Here is a 15,617-nt window from a genome sequence, read left to right on the forward strand (position 1 = left end):
GGCCACACACTATATAGCCTGGGGGATGAGGGGCAATCCTCATTCTTCCTCTATGGCTGGGTGGTGAGCCAGAGGCCGTCCCCTCTCGTGGTAACGCCCGTAGTGGCGTTACGGATATCTAACAATTGTCCTAAGAAATATGTTGTGTACTTGAGAGAGAGAGAGAGAGAGAGAGAGAGAGAGAGTTATGTGGTAGTGTGAGGGCAGAGCGTGAGTGTGAGAAGTTCCAAGTAGTGTGGTGTTATGTGTGTTCCCATTACCACACTAGAGTTGGTCTTCGAATCTCTTATCTTGCTATTCCGTTGATGAGGGTGAAAGCAGCGAGAAACAGACTAGCTGGATAATCACCAATACTCCACTAACTTCTTTCCATTTTACTAACTCCCCCACCTCCTCTCATTTTCGGAGAGATATGAGAACCAACCAAGTGCGACACTTTGCAGCGTGCCTTGACAACCTCTTACTGATAACGAGTACACGATCGAGTTTCGGAAGGGGAGTATGTTAACCACATATTAGTTAACACATTCCTACGACAACTATGTCTGCACACTTATGTAATGGGCACTCACACTATATTGTAAATCCCATCATTTGATAAGGAAAATGCCCTAAGGATGCTCCCAAGTATTGAGCGTTGAAGGACAGACAAGAGGATCTTGGTCAGTTCGCCAAATCATAGAGAAAAACCTTGTAACTATGTTCTGGGTGCCTCGGGTCATGTACTCTCGGGCAAAAGCCTAGATGGACACTTGTCCAAAAACCGTAGAAACCCAGTTTTGTGCCAAAAATGGACATGACATCATTCTTATCAGAACTCTATCTTCCATAGTCTCAGAACCTAAAGGGGTCACATTACCTAAAAACCGTAGAGTGATGATAGATACAAAGGGAGAAGAAATGTCTTCCAAGGTGGACATAGTCATCCCACTCTCAGAGGCTGTAGTGCAATCTTCAAGCCCAGATATACTTTGAGACTAGTAGAAAGTGATGAGAAGGGCTCCATGAAAGTGATGAGAAGGGCTCCATGAAAGAAGAGAATTTCTTCTAAAAAAGCTTAAAAAAACCAATCCAAATTAGAACAAGGGACCCACCTAGCCTCGATTACAAAGAGCACTATTTACAATACATTGATGCCTTTAAAGCCAATCAAGAGTTTTGTTCTAGTTGGAAGGATCTTATGAAGAAGACAAGCTTTGATACCTTGAAAATAGATTAAAACATTACTAAAACCCTAGCATACATTAGTCCTAGGGATTCTGCCTCAATCAACTCCAAAACGACATCTAAGTTTGGATAGAGAAGATGAAACAAAGCTATACGAGACACTGATGAATCAAAGAAGAATCCCAAAAGGTTAGTTCCAAGGATAGTGACCAAGAAGAGGACTTGAGGCAAGTCCCCTAGAAATTAAGGAACTACAAGATCGAAAATAAAAAGATGTGTACACCGAGACCAAAAAGAGAGAGAGATACCAAAGAAACATGGTGTGTGTTATGATGCACCTAAGGAGGATGCTAAACAAATTTACCTAGCATAACCTAGGGAAGTACCTAAAAAGGTTTGGATCTCTATAGACTTAACCCTTGGAGAAAACCAAATTAACAGAGTTACTTAAAGAATAAAGAGATGTGTACACTTAGGGAGCTATTGAGATCTAAAGGGAGTCCCTCCATAAGTATACCAACATACAATTCCACTTGTGGAAAGTGTAAGACCTATTAAACACATGCCCCTTATAATGAAACCTATTCCATAATCATCATTAAGGAATTAGTCGACAGACTTGTCTTTACAAGTTTCATATATGAGATGGATCACAAAGATTGGGTGTCACCGGTTATAGTACCAAATAAGAATGGCAAGATCCACATATGTGTGAATTTGAAGAAGATAAATGTTGCCACACTGAGAAACCATTGTCCATTGCTATATACACTAAACATGTGCTTAAAAGTGTAGCAAGAGAAGAAGCTTATAACTCAGACATGTTTTCTAAATACAAACAAGCATCCATAGATCCAAAGGACAAACATAAGACCACATTCGCGACGATAGAGTGGGGAACTTTCACATACAGAGTAATGTCGTTTGGACTCACAAACATTCTTGCTTTGTTCCAATGGCTTCTTTACAAGGATTTCCTACATAAATGCTTAGGTCTTCATCATGGACCATCTTTGCATGAGCTTAAAGTTAAGAAGAGAGTGGCAAGATGTCGAAACTATAGGCTATTCGTGAACCCAGACAAGTGTAAATTTATGGTTAGGCAAGGGAGAATATTAGGACATGTGGTGTCAAAAATGGGATACAGTAGATAAAGGGAAACTCTAATTTATTTTAGAACTCAAAAGACCAAAAAGCTAGAAGGTTGTCCAAAGATTTAAGGGACACACAGTAGGGTATTATAGAAGATTCATCTTTTTGTATATGCAAAGATCACAAGACCTCTATATGCCCTATTGGTATGTTTTTTATGGATTGAAGAATGCAAGGAAGCATTCCACAAGCTAAAATAAGCTTCTTTGATTTTGAGAGCACCAAGTTGGGATGCCATCTTCCATGTGTATATCAGTTCATCAGCTTATGCCATAGGATACATATTAGCTCAATCGTGAGAAAAGAACATGGATTTTCTAGTTTGCTATGCTAGTAGGATAGTTGAACGAGCTTGAGAAGAACTATGCGACCATGAAGAGAGAAGGATCATCAATGGTATATACTACAGAAAAGTATTGCCATTATCTATTGGCAAACAAGTTTATATTTTATATTGACCATTAAGCCTTACCTATCTCATGAACAACACCACAAGGTGGATCATAGGGTGGCTATTGCTTTTTGTTGAGTTCGATTTCATTGTCTCAGTGTGAGAACAGGGTTAATGCACGTAAGAGATAACCATCTGTCAAGAATCTTGGGTGGAGAACCACCCATGGGAGTTGAGGATGATCTTTGTAAAATCAGTTTAATGCCAAGAGGGAGCTATGAAATTGTTCAATTCTTGAGCCATGGATTCCCAATGGAAGAATCGATGTCCCTAAAAAGAAAAAGACACCTTGTGAAGGCAACAGCCCCTTACACTCTTATTTTGGGGAAGCTCTATAAAAAAAAGGGCAACAATTCTTAAACAATCTCATGCAAGAATTGATGGGGGAGGAGATTTTGGGGACAAAATCAGCGCTCAAAAAGTCCTCTATGTCGGGTTATGGTGGCTGACGCTCTTTAGAGATGCCATTGAATACGTCAAAAAATACAACAAGTTCCATAGCGCTTCACAATACCACAACAAAAAGATAGAATGCCTTTAGAACCAAACCATTTTCTAAATGTGGAATGGATTTTGTTGGACCCATCAACCTTATAGCTAAAAGTATGCAAGCGTGATAAATTATTGTGGCTACAATTATGTGACCAAATGGGCTTAAGGGCAAGGCCATAATCAAGGTTGATGTTAGAAAGACTCTCAAGTTCCTCTATGAGTCATCACAAGGTTTGGATGACCCCTTGAACTCATCAGTGACCGAGAGGCTCATTTCTTAAATGAAGTGGTGGAGTTTCTCTTAAGAGAATTTATGGTTGTCCTTTGTAAGTCTTCCCCATACTATCCACAAACAAATGGAAAAGCAAAGAACATGAACAAAGTCTTACGCACGATGCTCTAAAAATAATAGATGCATCCAAGACTAACTAGAAACTTAAGCTTCTTGCATCAACATTGTGAGCATACCAAACTACCTAAATAAAACTTCAACAAGGATGACACTTTACAACTTGGTCTTCAACAGACTAGATGCAATTCTCCCTATTAAATTCATGATCTCAACCTTGAGAGTAGCCAAGAAAATAGAAGACAAGCCATGAGTTGGCCGAACGACTCATTGAGTTTGAGAAACTAGAAGAGGCTAGGTTGCACTCTACGGCAGGTATGTATGCCGAAAAGAGGAGGAGGAAATGATGGTTTGACTTGAACATAAAAACCAAGATGTTTAAGGAAGGAGACATGGTCCTGCTCTATAACCTTAAAAAAAACAAAAAAGAACTCAAACTAAGGGGATGGGTCCTTTCAAGATCTATAAAATGAACATAGGGCGAGCAGTCCAAATAGAAGGATTCTGCCTAGGAACATAGGGTGGAGTTCAAATGGAAGGATTCCTCAATAGGAGCATTCTTCCTAGAAACATTGGATGGAGTCCAAATGGAAGGGACCCTCTACTTCCTCAATGGGAGCAATCTTCCTACAAACATTGGATGGCATTAATGACCCCAAAAATTGTACCCTCTACTTCTCCAAAAATTAAGGTCAACATGCCAAAGTAGGGATGGATCCCAAAAGCCAATATTCCAAGCCTGCAAAAATGGACAAGTTGATATGGATCCCAAAGAAAGAGACAAGCCTACAAAAATGGACAAGTTAATATGGATCCCGAAGAAAGGGAAAAGTTGCTAAAAGCCCAAGGATACTACCAAAAGGACATTGACGAGTTCAATGAAGCCAATCAAGGGTGCGACCAGCAGAGGATGAGAATAAAAGGATATCAAAAATCATCTCATCGTGCTCAAAGAAGATGCACCAGCACCAAAGCAGATATGGAAAAAAATCATCTCTCTAGTGGAGTGGATTGCCAAGTTTACCAAATGCCTTGAAATTCACGCCATGGCTTGCATGATTGTTAAAGTTATTTTATAGGCCTCTTTGTGAATTGCATGAGCATGGCTTGAGCTTTGAGAAGAGAATTACAAACAAAAGTCTAATGAGAAGACAGTATTGTGCATTCGTTTATTTGATTATTTAATAAGTTTTGAGGACCCAAGGATGATATTATAAGGGTCACCATTAACATTTTGTGTGATTTAAAAGGTGTTGAGTATTATCAACAAGTTTCAAACTTTTATCAACATCCAAGTGGTCTTTATAAATGAGAGGTGAACATTAATGGGATTCAACAAACTGATATCATCACCAACACCCAAGTGGTGTTTATATATGAGTGGTTACAACCACGCGGTCACCAACAACTACAAAATCTACAAAAGGAGCCTTCTTGAGACTCTTGAATTCTACTCATCATCAGGTAGCAAGTTACAAGTTGGAGGGTGGTTCACCTTAATTTCCTTGTTCCTAACCAATAAAATTGGTCATGATTATGCTTGCAAGACTAGTATTGGAAGGTAGGCTTTGTACTAGTATGTCTTCTATGGTGAAAGTAGGTTATTTACCTTCTTGTCATACTAATATTGGAAGGTCACCTTTGTACTAGTATATCTTCTATGGAGAAATTAGGCTATTTACCTTGTCTTCACATACCTTCCAATGAATAAAATACTTGCTCATGGAGTCATATCTCTAACTTAGAAGTAATTTATGGCTCACTTGAGTTAATGATGCATACTTCATTTTTTTGTTAGTATGCTAATGAGAATGTTGTTAAATTTTTTTTACCCTTTTGAAGGTGTCGTTTTCAAACTATTTGGTCATTAATATGAGCTATTAAACAAATTAGGATTGAGGTCTTTTGCCTTTGCAAATTATGTCTTGCCTTCATCAAAAAAGTTACTTCTTCTTTTTTTGCACTATGTGTAATATTAAAGTAAACAATATAAACTCAACTAAATTATTGAATCACCACCGTAATATAAATTCATTTTATAGTAAACCAGATCTACTGCAGTCAATCATTAAGGTTCAAAGGTTAATAAATTACCTCCCTCCCAATGTTAATAAATTACCTCCCTCCCAAGGTTGAAAGGTTAATAAATTACCTCCCTCTCATTAGCACTGTGATTTACATGAGAGCAATTATTCTTTAACACTAACATATTTCATAGAAGGCATAATATGTGATTAGAATGCCTATTGTTCCTATGATTAGAAGCCAAGATTGCATATACCTTTCTTTAGAAGAGCTCTAATTGCATTGATTAGCAAGCCTATTTACCTAAGACTAGAGGCACTAAACAAATATTGATTAGAAGGCATAAGCAAGTGCTGATTGGAAGCCATAAGCACCTTAATTAGAAGCGCTAATTGGCCTGCTAGTGCCCACAATTAGAAGCATGAAGTGCCTGTGCTTAGTAGCCTTAATTGCCCCTGTTCGAAAACGCTAAGATTCTTTGGTTGAAAGCCATATTTGCCCACGATTAGCAATGTTGAGGACATGTGCTTTTAGCAGCTTTAAATGACTTTGCTTAGAAACGTTAAGTAGCCTTTGCTAGAAGAAACCTTAAGATGCTTATTGATTAGCAGCGCTAATTGCTTATCCTTAGTAGCACTAAATGTTTTAATTGGAAGCGCTAAATGTTTTAATAAGCCTACGTTTAAAAGCCTAATTTGCAACCATTGAATAGAAGGCTTAACGAGAGAGAAGCCACATTAAGCCCTGATTTGAAGCCTTAGTTGCCATTAAAAAGCCTTGATTAAAAGGCTTAAGTGTGCATGATTAGAAGCACTAATTCACTTGATTAACAAGCATAATCAGCAGAACTAATTTGCCCACAATTAGGAGCACTAAGTATAAAGCATTAATTAGCATGGGTTTTTTGTGCTATTTTCATGGGTAAACAAGCACTATTTTCATGGATTTTTTAGCGTTTTTTGAAGTACTACTAATAGGGCCAATTAAGCGGTGATTTGAGGGATGAATGAAAGGCAATTGCTTGCACTTGAAGGTGATTAGGCTGCCATTAAAAGGGACTTATTTAGTGCTGTTTGGAAGATTTATACTAGCTTGATAAGAGGCAAGTAGATTAGGGAGGGCTTAGTGGACTGCCTCAGATATATCTACTGTAGACATGGCTAGAAATGCCAATTATGAGGCTTGATTAGAAGACTTACTGTCATGCCTAGTTCTTGGGTCTTCCGGGGTCATGCCTTAAGGAAGTAGCGAAACCATCTATACGATAGAGATGACGAAACTAATGACAAAAGCGTTTCTCTGTTTGAGTCTTAGAACGAGCTTGCTCGCTTCTGACCCCGGCTCGAAAAACAAAAAATAGAACACTTAATTAGGTCATTAAAAGCCTAGATTGGAGGAGCTAATTAGGTATGATTAGAAGGTTTAATAAAAATCCTAATCAAAGCACTACTAGAATAGCTAATCCATCCCCCATGTGCTTACAGGGCCACCATAACTTTACCCTGATCCCTTTGGAGAGTTACCATAACTCCCAGAATGTACATACATTGTTATTTGTGGTATAGCTCTGTAACAATCTTCTCTGCTTTGAAAGTACTATAGGTTCTCATCTAAATAGGGGGAACAGCACGTTCCCTATGATTAAAATTTTAAGGGATACTTGTGCCACCTCTCCATCATACCTTGTGTACGGTTTTTGTTTTTTAACTCATACATATATATGCAACGAAAAACTATTCCTAGAGTCAAAATAATTAACTTAATCAAGGACTACTGTTAGTTCACATATTGTGCAAGAATTATGTAAGAGGTCTTCTTCTAGATTCAAGGATTTGAGGGCCCTTTGCTCACATGCTTTTGGTGTCATCATTGTTGTTTGATATTCACCAGAAAACTTAAAAGTTGCTCTCACGTATTGTGAGAATCGCCAATGGGAACGCTCGAGAACGATTTTGAAGCAAGTGCTATATAGCTCGATAACACTTCACTAGTCTCCAACATTGAAAGTGCTCATGATCCACTATCGACACTGAAAGTGCTCATCAAAATGGGGTAATGGCACGTTCCTCTATAATTATAATTTTGAAGAGAGACTTGTGCCATCTCCCCGCCATACCTTGTGTAAGGTCTTTTTTTCCACTCAGACAGATATACACAAAAGAAGCATTTTTTAATCATAGACAAAACTATTAACTTCATCAACGATTGAAGTTATTTAATATGCTGATGTTGTTTAATAGGCTGATGTGCATGGATTCTTTGAGCGATGTCTTCTATATTCAATAATCGAGACAAAAAATCCGAAGGATCATCACATAAAGGCTAAAGGCCTTCTTCTCGGGCAGCTATGTGGTAGACTCTACCCAATCTCTTTACTTTTTTACTAGATTGAGTGTCATTGCCATATATATTACCATATCCACATGTATAATGTCATATATATGTATATTGTGTATGCACACTATGTCTATTTACTTGCATTGTTTTATTGTTGTATATTGATCTCTCTATATGTATCATGTATGTACCTTACTTGGTTTGATCTCTCTATATGTATCATGTATGTATTTTACTTGATTTCTCCACCTAATCTATGTTCCAAACTCTTTAGTTTCTTGCTACTATGCATACACATGTATAGTATGTATGTAAACCATGTATCGTTTATACTTGGTATGATCTCTATATGTGCCATGTATGTAACTTAATTGGTTGCCCCTTCTAATTGCACTGGCACAATATCTTGTCATGTAATAATAGCACAACAGAAACACCTAGCCTTGTGGAAACCTTTCATAGAAATTGTTAGAAAACCATTATATTTGTAGTGGTTCAATGATACTAACTCTCAAAGTTGAAAACCCTAAGGAAAAATTGAGAGAGACACTGAGACGAGGAGAGAGAGAGAGAGAGAGCTTCAATACATCTTAGTAAAGCATCCCTTCTGCAAGAGAAAATGTTTTTTGTATTACATAGCTAGATCCATCACCCATATGCGAAGGATCAATTTGATATCACCACAAAAGAAACCTATTAGAACAATCCAAAGCCTAACTTTAATGATCGACTCTCAAACATGCCTAAAACGCAATGTTTGTTCTCTTTCAGCTTCTTTACTCTTGTAGGATCATTGTCCTCTTGGCTCATTAAAAACCATGTATAACTTTAATTGATAGTGTACATATTCACACTCCTTGCATCACAAAAACCTAACCAATGTAAGTCTTCAAACAATATAAAATAAGATCAACATACAAACTCTTGATATTGTATACATAAAGACCAAACCAAGCAAGATATACACAATAGTATGCATACATAGTAGTGTAGGAAGATGTATCAAATTGGACAAGAATCACACATGATTACAAATTGAGATTAGGAGCAATCAAGTACATAGTACATATATAAATCATACCAAGTATAGACAATGCAAGTAAACATACTTGGTTTACATACTTACTATACATGTGGGCGCATAGTAGCAAAAAAGATTGTATGATACATACATGGTACATATGGAGAGATCAAACCAAGTATACATATATTAAATAATGCAAGAGAATGTACATGATTTACACACATAATATACATATAGATGAACTCTTGACATAGTATGCATGTAAAGACCAAACCAAGTAAGATATACGCAATAGTATGCATACATAGTAGCATAGGAAGATGTATAAACTCAACAAGATTCATGTATGATTACAAATTGAGATTAGTTATTTTGCATTGTTTAAATGCAACACTTCTATTTTGGTTAACTCACCTTCAATTTATCTTACAAAAAACCGTTACCCAAGCACTAGTTTAAGAATTTTAATATTTTGAAACTTTTGTATAGCTATGCATTTAAAAAACAAGTATAGCTATACATTTAAAATCAACTCAAGTTGGAGGGCCTACAATAGATCAAGAAAGATTTGAAGGCTTTCAACATTACCCATGAAGATGCTTCATGAATTGACCAATGAGTCAAAGAGGAGCCTTGAGATAAGACACGCTAGACATGTGCTTGCAGATGCCCACACTATTACTCTAAGCATGCTCAACAGAAGGTAAAAGAGATTTCGTGCTAAGGTGCCTTCATAACCTCTATGGCCTCAACCTTGCTGCAATACCTCTAGAACTTGTGTGAAAGACCAGAACATAAAGGTTTCCCATGGTTGATAAATGAGTTGCTACATGCAATTGGAGTATCGATCCTTTACCATAAAGCTTCCCCTTTTTAAAAGCATCATGCAATGTAAACAGTACTTCATAAAGAGAGTGAGGATCATAGCAACAACCTACTTGACCTGAATTGTGCAATAATACCTAACATACAAAGCCTTCCTCTTTGAATGATTCGGATATGCGAAATAATATGGCTCTGTATGACCTTCCCTCTTTAACTTTCCAAGTGCAGGAAAAGCCTCAAACAATGGGACCACTTGAAAAACTAAGAGAGTAATTGCTCCTTCATTTGAATTCAGCCTCCTCAATAAGCGGCGGGAGTATGAAGGGGGCCTACATATAGTTATGCCTAAAACTTCATGAAACCATGGCTTGACCTTTACGACCCAATGATTGAGATTTGTACTTAGATGTATGTGGGTGTGGGTGCGCACTAGTGTGCAACATCATATGGAATACAAATATACATACATGCACGCGCATGCCCCCCACGTGCATACGTACATGTGACTAACGTGACTGGCAAAAATATCTCACAAGTTTTGTGGGGATTGTAATATCCACCCACAGCGTACACCACCGTGTCATAGGAAGGTGTACGGTTAAAGAAAACGTTACAACAATGAAGCATAAGCATAGCCAAAATTCTTTAGATAGCACCTTTACAAGACAATTAATTCTTGCAATTAAAGTTTCCATTCACATAGAAGTGGACATCCATATTGAATCCCGGGTGATGATGGGAGACCTCTTGATGAGATGGGTGATGATGGGAGACCTCTTGATGAGATGGGTGATGATGCCAGACCTCTTGAATCATTGAACAACTTTGAAATATGAAATGAAGAAGCTTTTATTTGCCAGAAAAGCACTTTAAAGCACTACAAAATTAAGCCTGGAGGGTCCAATGCTAAGGCTACAGGCTGCAAATATACTCCTAAGGTTACAGATCATATTGATGCAGCAACAAACTTCCAAGAATTTCACTTCTTGAAGGTCTAGCTGGCAAACTTCTACGTGAACTTAGAACAGGTTTTGTCATCCCTGTATGCCTGCTTGAGGCCTCTCTCAAAGTTCTGCTTTTAGTACTTAACATGGCTCTGTGATAAAGCCTTCAGGTTATCAAGTACGTGGCTTACAGCATGGAGTTACTTCCCAACACAAGAAACTCATAGGATTTACATAATATAAATCTCTGTTCAGTGGAATAAGCATTCATTTTTGGATCCAATCTGTCACACCTCGTAAATGACCACGATAAACTGAACTACACATATCCACCACACATGATGGATTGAATCATGCAGATAAGTGCAAGTAGTCCTATCCATTACATGCCATAAAAACAGTAGACACCTAGGAGCAAGAAGGTATAAGAAAGGATGTGCACCGAGAGCTTGTGCATGCATGTATACGTGGGAGCAAGCAAGAACATCAAAAACATCAAATCTCGTTACTGGACAAGTGAATAAAAAAGTCATCCTAAGAACGAAAAAGACCCTGTGAAAGTGTACATAGACTAAGCATTATTGCCAAGAGCACTCTTTTGCATTGATGCAGATTGAAATGGTAAGTGCCTGTTATCCATTCTCAATCTTATTTAACATAGAAACCAGGGTCTCATGTGATAAACCTGTAGCACTTCCTTGAACATGCAAGCTTTCACTCAGCTACATCAATCAAGACATACAAGCTCTAATAGAAAAGGGAAATAATTCCCAAGGTTTTGAACTAGTCATAGGTTTCACGGCCGAAGTCGAAAACAATTTCAACCTGCACCCTCTCCCACCATGCCAACGGAGAAAAATGAGAAAGACCACATTTAAATTGCCTAGTGAAGTAATGATCACATAACAAGAGCCCAGTCCAAATCAAGTCAAAAAATCTGTTCATCCATATCAAAAAGCTTGCATTGAGCTTACCAACAAACCACTCCATCTAAGAAGTAAAACTCTTTGAAAACTTACACACCGACAATGGACAAAACATGGAAGTCACGGACCATGAAAGAAGCCTATAACCGGGAGGACTAAAACTAAACCAATGAGGGATGTGAATTTTTCCTAGCACATACCAAAGGATCCTCATCATCTGCTGATCCAAAAAGCATGAAGAACATGCCCCCCAGGAAGTTCATTAGATCTTTCTAGTCTCTTTGTGCAGGAAGCATGGTAAATGCACAAAACGGGAACAAATGAACAATTCAAACATTGGGTTGGCTAATTTTGGAAAATGTTTTCCTAAAATTGCACGACCCCCACATGGTAATGCTTAGTTGAAAACCATAAACTAGAATTGACCAAAGTTTCATAGTTAACAAGACATTACATACCTCTGGAGGAACAGGTGCATTTCTTGCCCATTTGGAGCCCCCCGGAGCCCAAGGAACTGTCAACAAGAAGCTTCTCTCTCTCTCTCTCTCTCTCTCTCTCTCTCTCTCTCTCTACCTCTCTCTCTCTAACAGTTTTCACAAAAAACAAGCCGCATCATTTTAAATCTTTAAAAACGTCCGCTCACATGGACAGATGGGAAAAATGTCTTTCACCGCTGCTCTTTCATCCCCAAGGCAACTGCCCACTACCAGGTAGAGTAAATGGGTGTCATAACTCCAAGAAGACATAAGCGAGAAAATCAAGAGCTCATGGAACTGCCTAAACACAACGGATGCATGCAAGAAAAACAAGGTGGGCATGGATGCAGCTCAGGCTCAGGCTCAGGCTCAGGCTCAGGCTCATGCACACGCAACCTTATGTAAGGCAAAGGAGGTAGAAGATAATATTCAGGAGACTGTTGAGACCTTCACGAGTCAAGTGAGGCAAGAATAGAAAGAGAGAAACTTTAGCAGTAAATGTCACGCCGAGGGGACTACCCAGTGGATGGTTCAAGCCAGGTTTGGCACACAGAACTCAAGAGGCATCAATAGAAGCCATACAGGCCATCAGCTGGGATGAGGATGGCAACAGATTTATTGGAGTCCGCAAGAAACATACCTTTGACACAAGAGACCAATACTCTGCAATCCTCAAACAACCTAAGAATCTAAAGGGTATCACCCTCTGGTTTTCCGAGGAGCTCACATCAGCACAACTAAAGCAGAATGGAGCAGAACTTGAGAAGGTCAAAACAGCACCGAAGGCAGGGAAATGGGAAGCCAGGAAAACCCTTGATGGGAAATTTAAGATTCTGAAACAGCTAGTGGAGCTTCAACCTCAATTCGATGCTTATGTATTAGATTCCACCAAGCCTCTAGACTTTTATTCCTCTGTTAGTTTCAATCTGTCGATGCACAGACTGAAACCTTTCATGGTCTATGCTTTGTAGTCAGTCCCAAGGCCATGATTAGCTTCCACAGATCTTAATCATAGTCTTCAGCATGGTCACAATCCCAACTTTATCAAACAAGAGCTCAACCACATTATTCAGATGGACATCCTCCAGCTACATATCTTCCGGACATGGATTGAGCTGCCAAATCCCCTTACAAAGATGGGAGAAAAAATTCTACAGACTGATTCTTTGAGAAGCGAGGGTGCCTACAGAAACATCATATTCCTTGAGAATTGTCACTGATCAGGACGTTGGTCCCTCAACTCTGGCTTACTCACCTGCAGACCCTCTTTGAATGGGCCAAGTCTTCCAATCCCCTTAATAACTCTCACCTGTATTGGCTGATCAAAACTGTGGAACATACAACCCACATGACAAATGCTAGGCCTCAAAGCACCTGGCGGACATCAATTGGGCCAGAATAATGCTCGGTGTCATTAATGTACGATTAGATAACCCTGAGTAGGTCTAGCAACCACACATACTAATAAGTGGCTCTCTCCCTGTCATTGGCTCTCTTCTTGTTAACCTGCTCTTTTGCAAGAGTGAGGGTGGGGTCTACATATACACACTTACAAAGTTTAGTCATCATGGGAGAACATTTAGCTACAATGTGCATGGCATTTTCCCAGTTTTCAACATGTTGTGGCCTTATAGAGCCCTCTCAAAATTGAGCCTTTAGCCTGCACATTACATTCAAGAAGAGTACTCTAATGGTGGTGACCAAAGTTTGCAAAAGTGAGGCTTGGGTACACAATTACACACTTACAAAGTTTAGTCCATCATCAAAGCACATTTGATCATAATATGCATTCCATTTGCCCGGTTCTCAATGTGTCATGACCTTAGAGAGTCTCCTCAAAATTGGGACTTTGGCTCATGTTCAATAAACTAATGTGCTCTGATGGTCACCAGACTTTGCAAGAGTGAGGGTGGCATCCACGAATACACAATTTCAAAGTTTGGTCACCATCAAAGCATATTTAGCTACAACGTCCATGCCATTTTCTCTGAGGATCACAACGAACACTCTGATTCATAGTACATGTCCGAAGACACCCACGAAAGAGAGATACTGTGAGCTGAAGACACCTAAGTGGACGTCAACACAGAGGAACTGAATCTGACAACAGTGGAGATGAGTCCAGCTCCGGGAGTGACCCTCACATAGAGGATGAAGTGGACAACACAAACATGGAATCTCAGACTGATGAGGACATGCAACCATCCTTGCATAATGAAGGGTGCATGGGATGTACTTGCTTCTTTGTATCAGGTTCGTAATGATCCTCGTGTTGCCTATCTTCGCAAGAAGATTGAGTCTGAGCATATGGATGAGGGTGATTCAATGGACAAGTTCCTTACCCGCATCAAGGATTTGCGAGAGCAACTTATTAACATTGATGAGATCATTCCAAATAGTTCACTTGTGTCTACAATGCTTCAGGGTTTGCCAGAATCCTATCAGGATTTTACTACTACTCTTTGTCTAGTCATGAAGGGTAATCCAAACTTGTATACCTTTGATGAGTTGGTGGCTCTCTTATAACAGGAAAAGCAGTCCTGTTCTAACAGGACCACTATGCTTTCTGTTGATCAAGCATTTGGTGCCTTGATCGAAACAAGGGTAAATCTGGGGCTTCAAATAGTGGCAAGCCTAAGGACAAACCACCTGCCCATTCAGATTCTACCTTATCTAAAGAGGGTGACACCAAGAAGAAGAACAGATGCAACTATTGTAGGAAACATGGCCATCTCATTAAAGAATGCAGGAAGTGCATTGAGAGTGAAAATTAAAAAAAGCAGCAAGGTTTAGCTGCTACAGTGGACACTAAAGAAGAGGCTAACTTTGCTCGTGTAACACGCGGAAGCTCTGGGAGTCTTCTTTCAGCCCTAAACACTCCTGAAGAACATCTGATGCTAAATGCAGATATGTAGAGAGAGTAGAGAGAGAGAGAGAGATGTGCTGGAAAATTCAGTATATTACTATAGTACAAAAAGGTACTTGTCTACAGCCCTAGGCTGCCTTGAAGAAAAGGTAATAACACAGAGAGAGATGTGCTGGAAATTTAGTATATTTCATATGGTACAAAAAGGGTACTTTGCTACAGCCCTAGGCTGCCTTCATAAAAAGGTGTAAACACCCAAAAATCTGGTCCTACTGTAGGACTCCTACTGACCCAATCCCTAGGGGATTGAATGACTACAACAATGAGCTCATGTGCCTTTTATAGGCCTCTTGGACCAAAGGAGATCTGGCCGACCAGACAAAAAATATCATATCCCTGTTGCGCCTGCAGCCGCCTCATGTGGTTCAGCCAACAGCACACTCCTTGCAGCCGACAGCATCCTCTTAATGTCCTCCATGCCTTGCTCCAAGTCCACACTAGCCTCTTCTGCACTTTGTGCTCCAAAATCCTAGTTCTAGTTATCTTTTACTGGTTGCCTCTTCTGGACTAGCATCTGGATATG

At 39.2% G+C, this 15,617-nt stretch overlaps 1 protein-coding gene across 6 annotated transcripts in view; it reads right to left on the minus strand.

The window, feature by feature from the left end:
* Positions 1-11,326: 11,326 nt before the first annotated feature.
* The window catches only part of LOC147640452 (NADH dehydrogenase [ubiquinone] 1 beta subcomplex subunit 9-like), a 59,122-nt gene continuing 54,831 nt past the window's right edge, over positions 11,327-15,617 (minus strand). For 4 of the 6 annotated variants that reach the window (XM_086780757.1, XM_086780774.1, XM_086780748.1 and 1 more), the window contains exons 5-6: positions 12,151-12,206; positions 11,327-11,591 (exon numbers count right to left, since the gene is read on the minus strand). In XM_086780757.1, the coding sequence (XP_086636883.1) occupies positions 11,498-11,591; positions 12,151-12,206 (150 nt within the window). In that variant the 3' untranslated portion in view covers positions 11,327-11,497. The remainder of the gene's footprint in view (positions 11,592-12,150; positions 12,207-15,617) is intronic. The other 2 variants (XM_086780790.1, XM_086780782.1) reach the window with 1 other exon arrangement.

This window comes from Cibotium barometz, chromosome 3 (genome assembly GCF_041138505.1).
Source record: "Cibotium barometz isolate CiBa-2024 chromosome 3, ASM4113850v1, whole genome shotgun sequence".
Classification (NCBI taxonomy): Eukaryota; Viridiplantae; Streptophyta; class Polypodiopsida; order Cyatheales; family Cibotiaceae; genus Cibotium; species Cibotium barometz.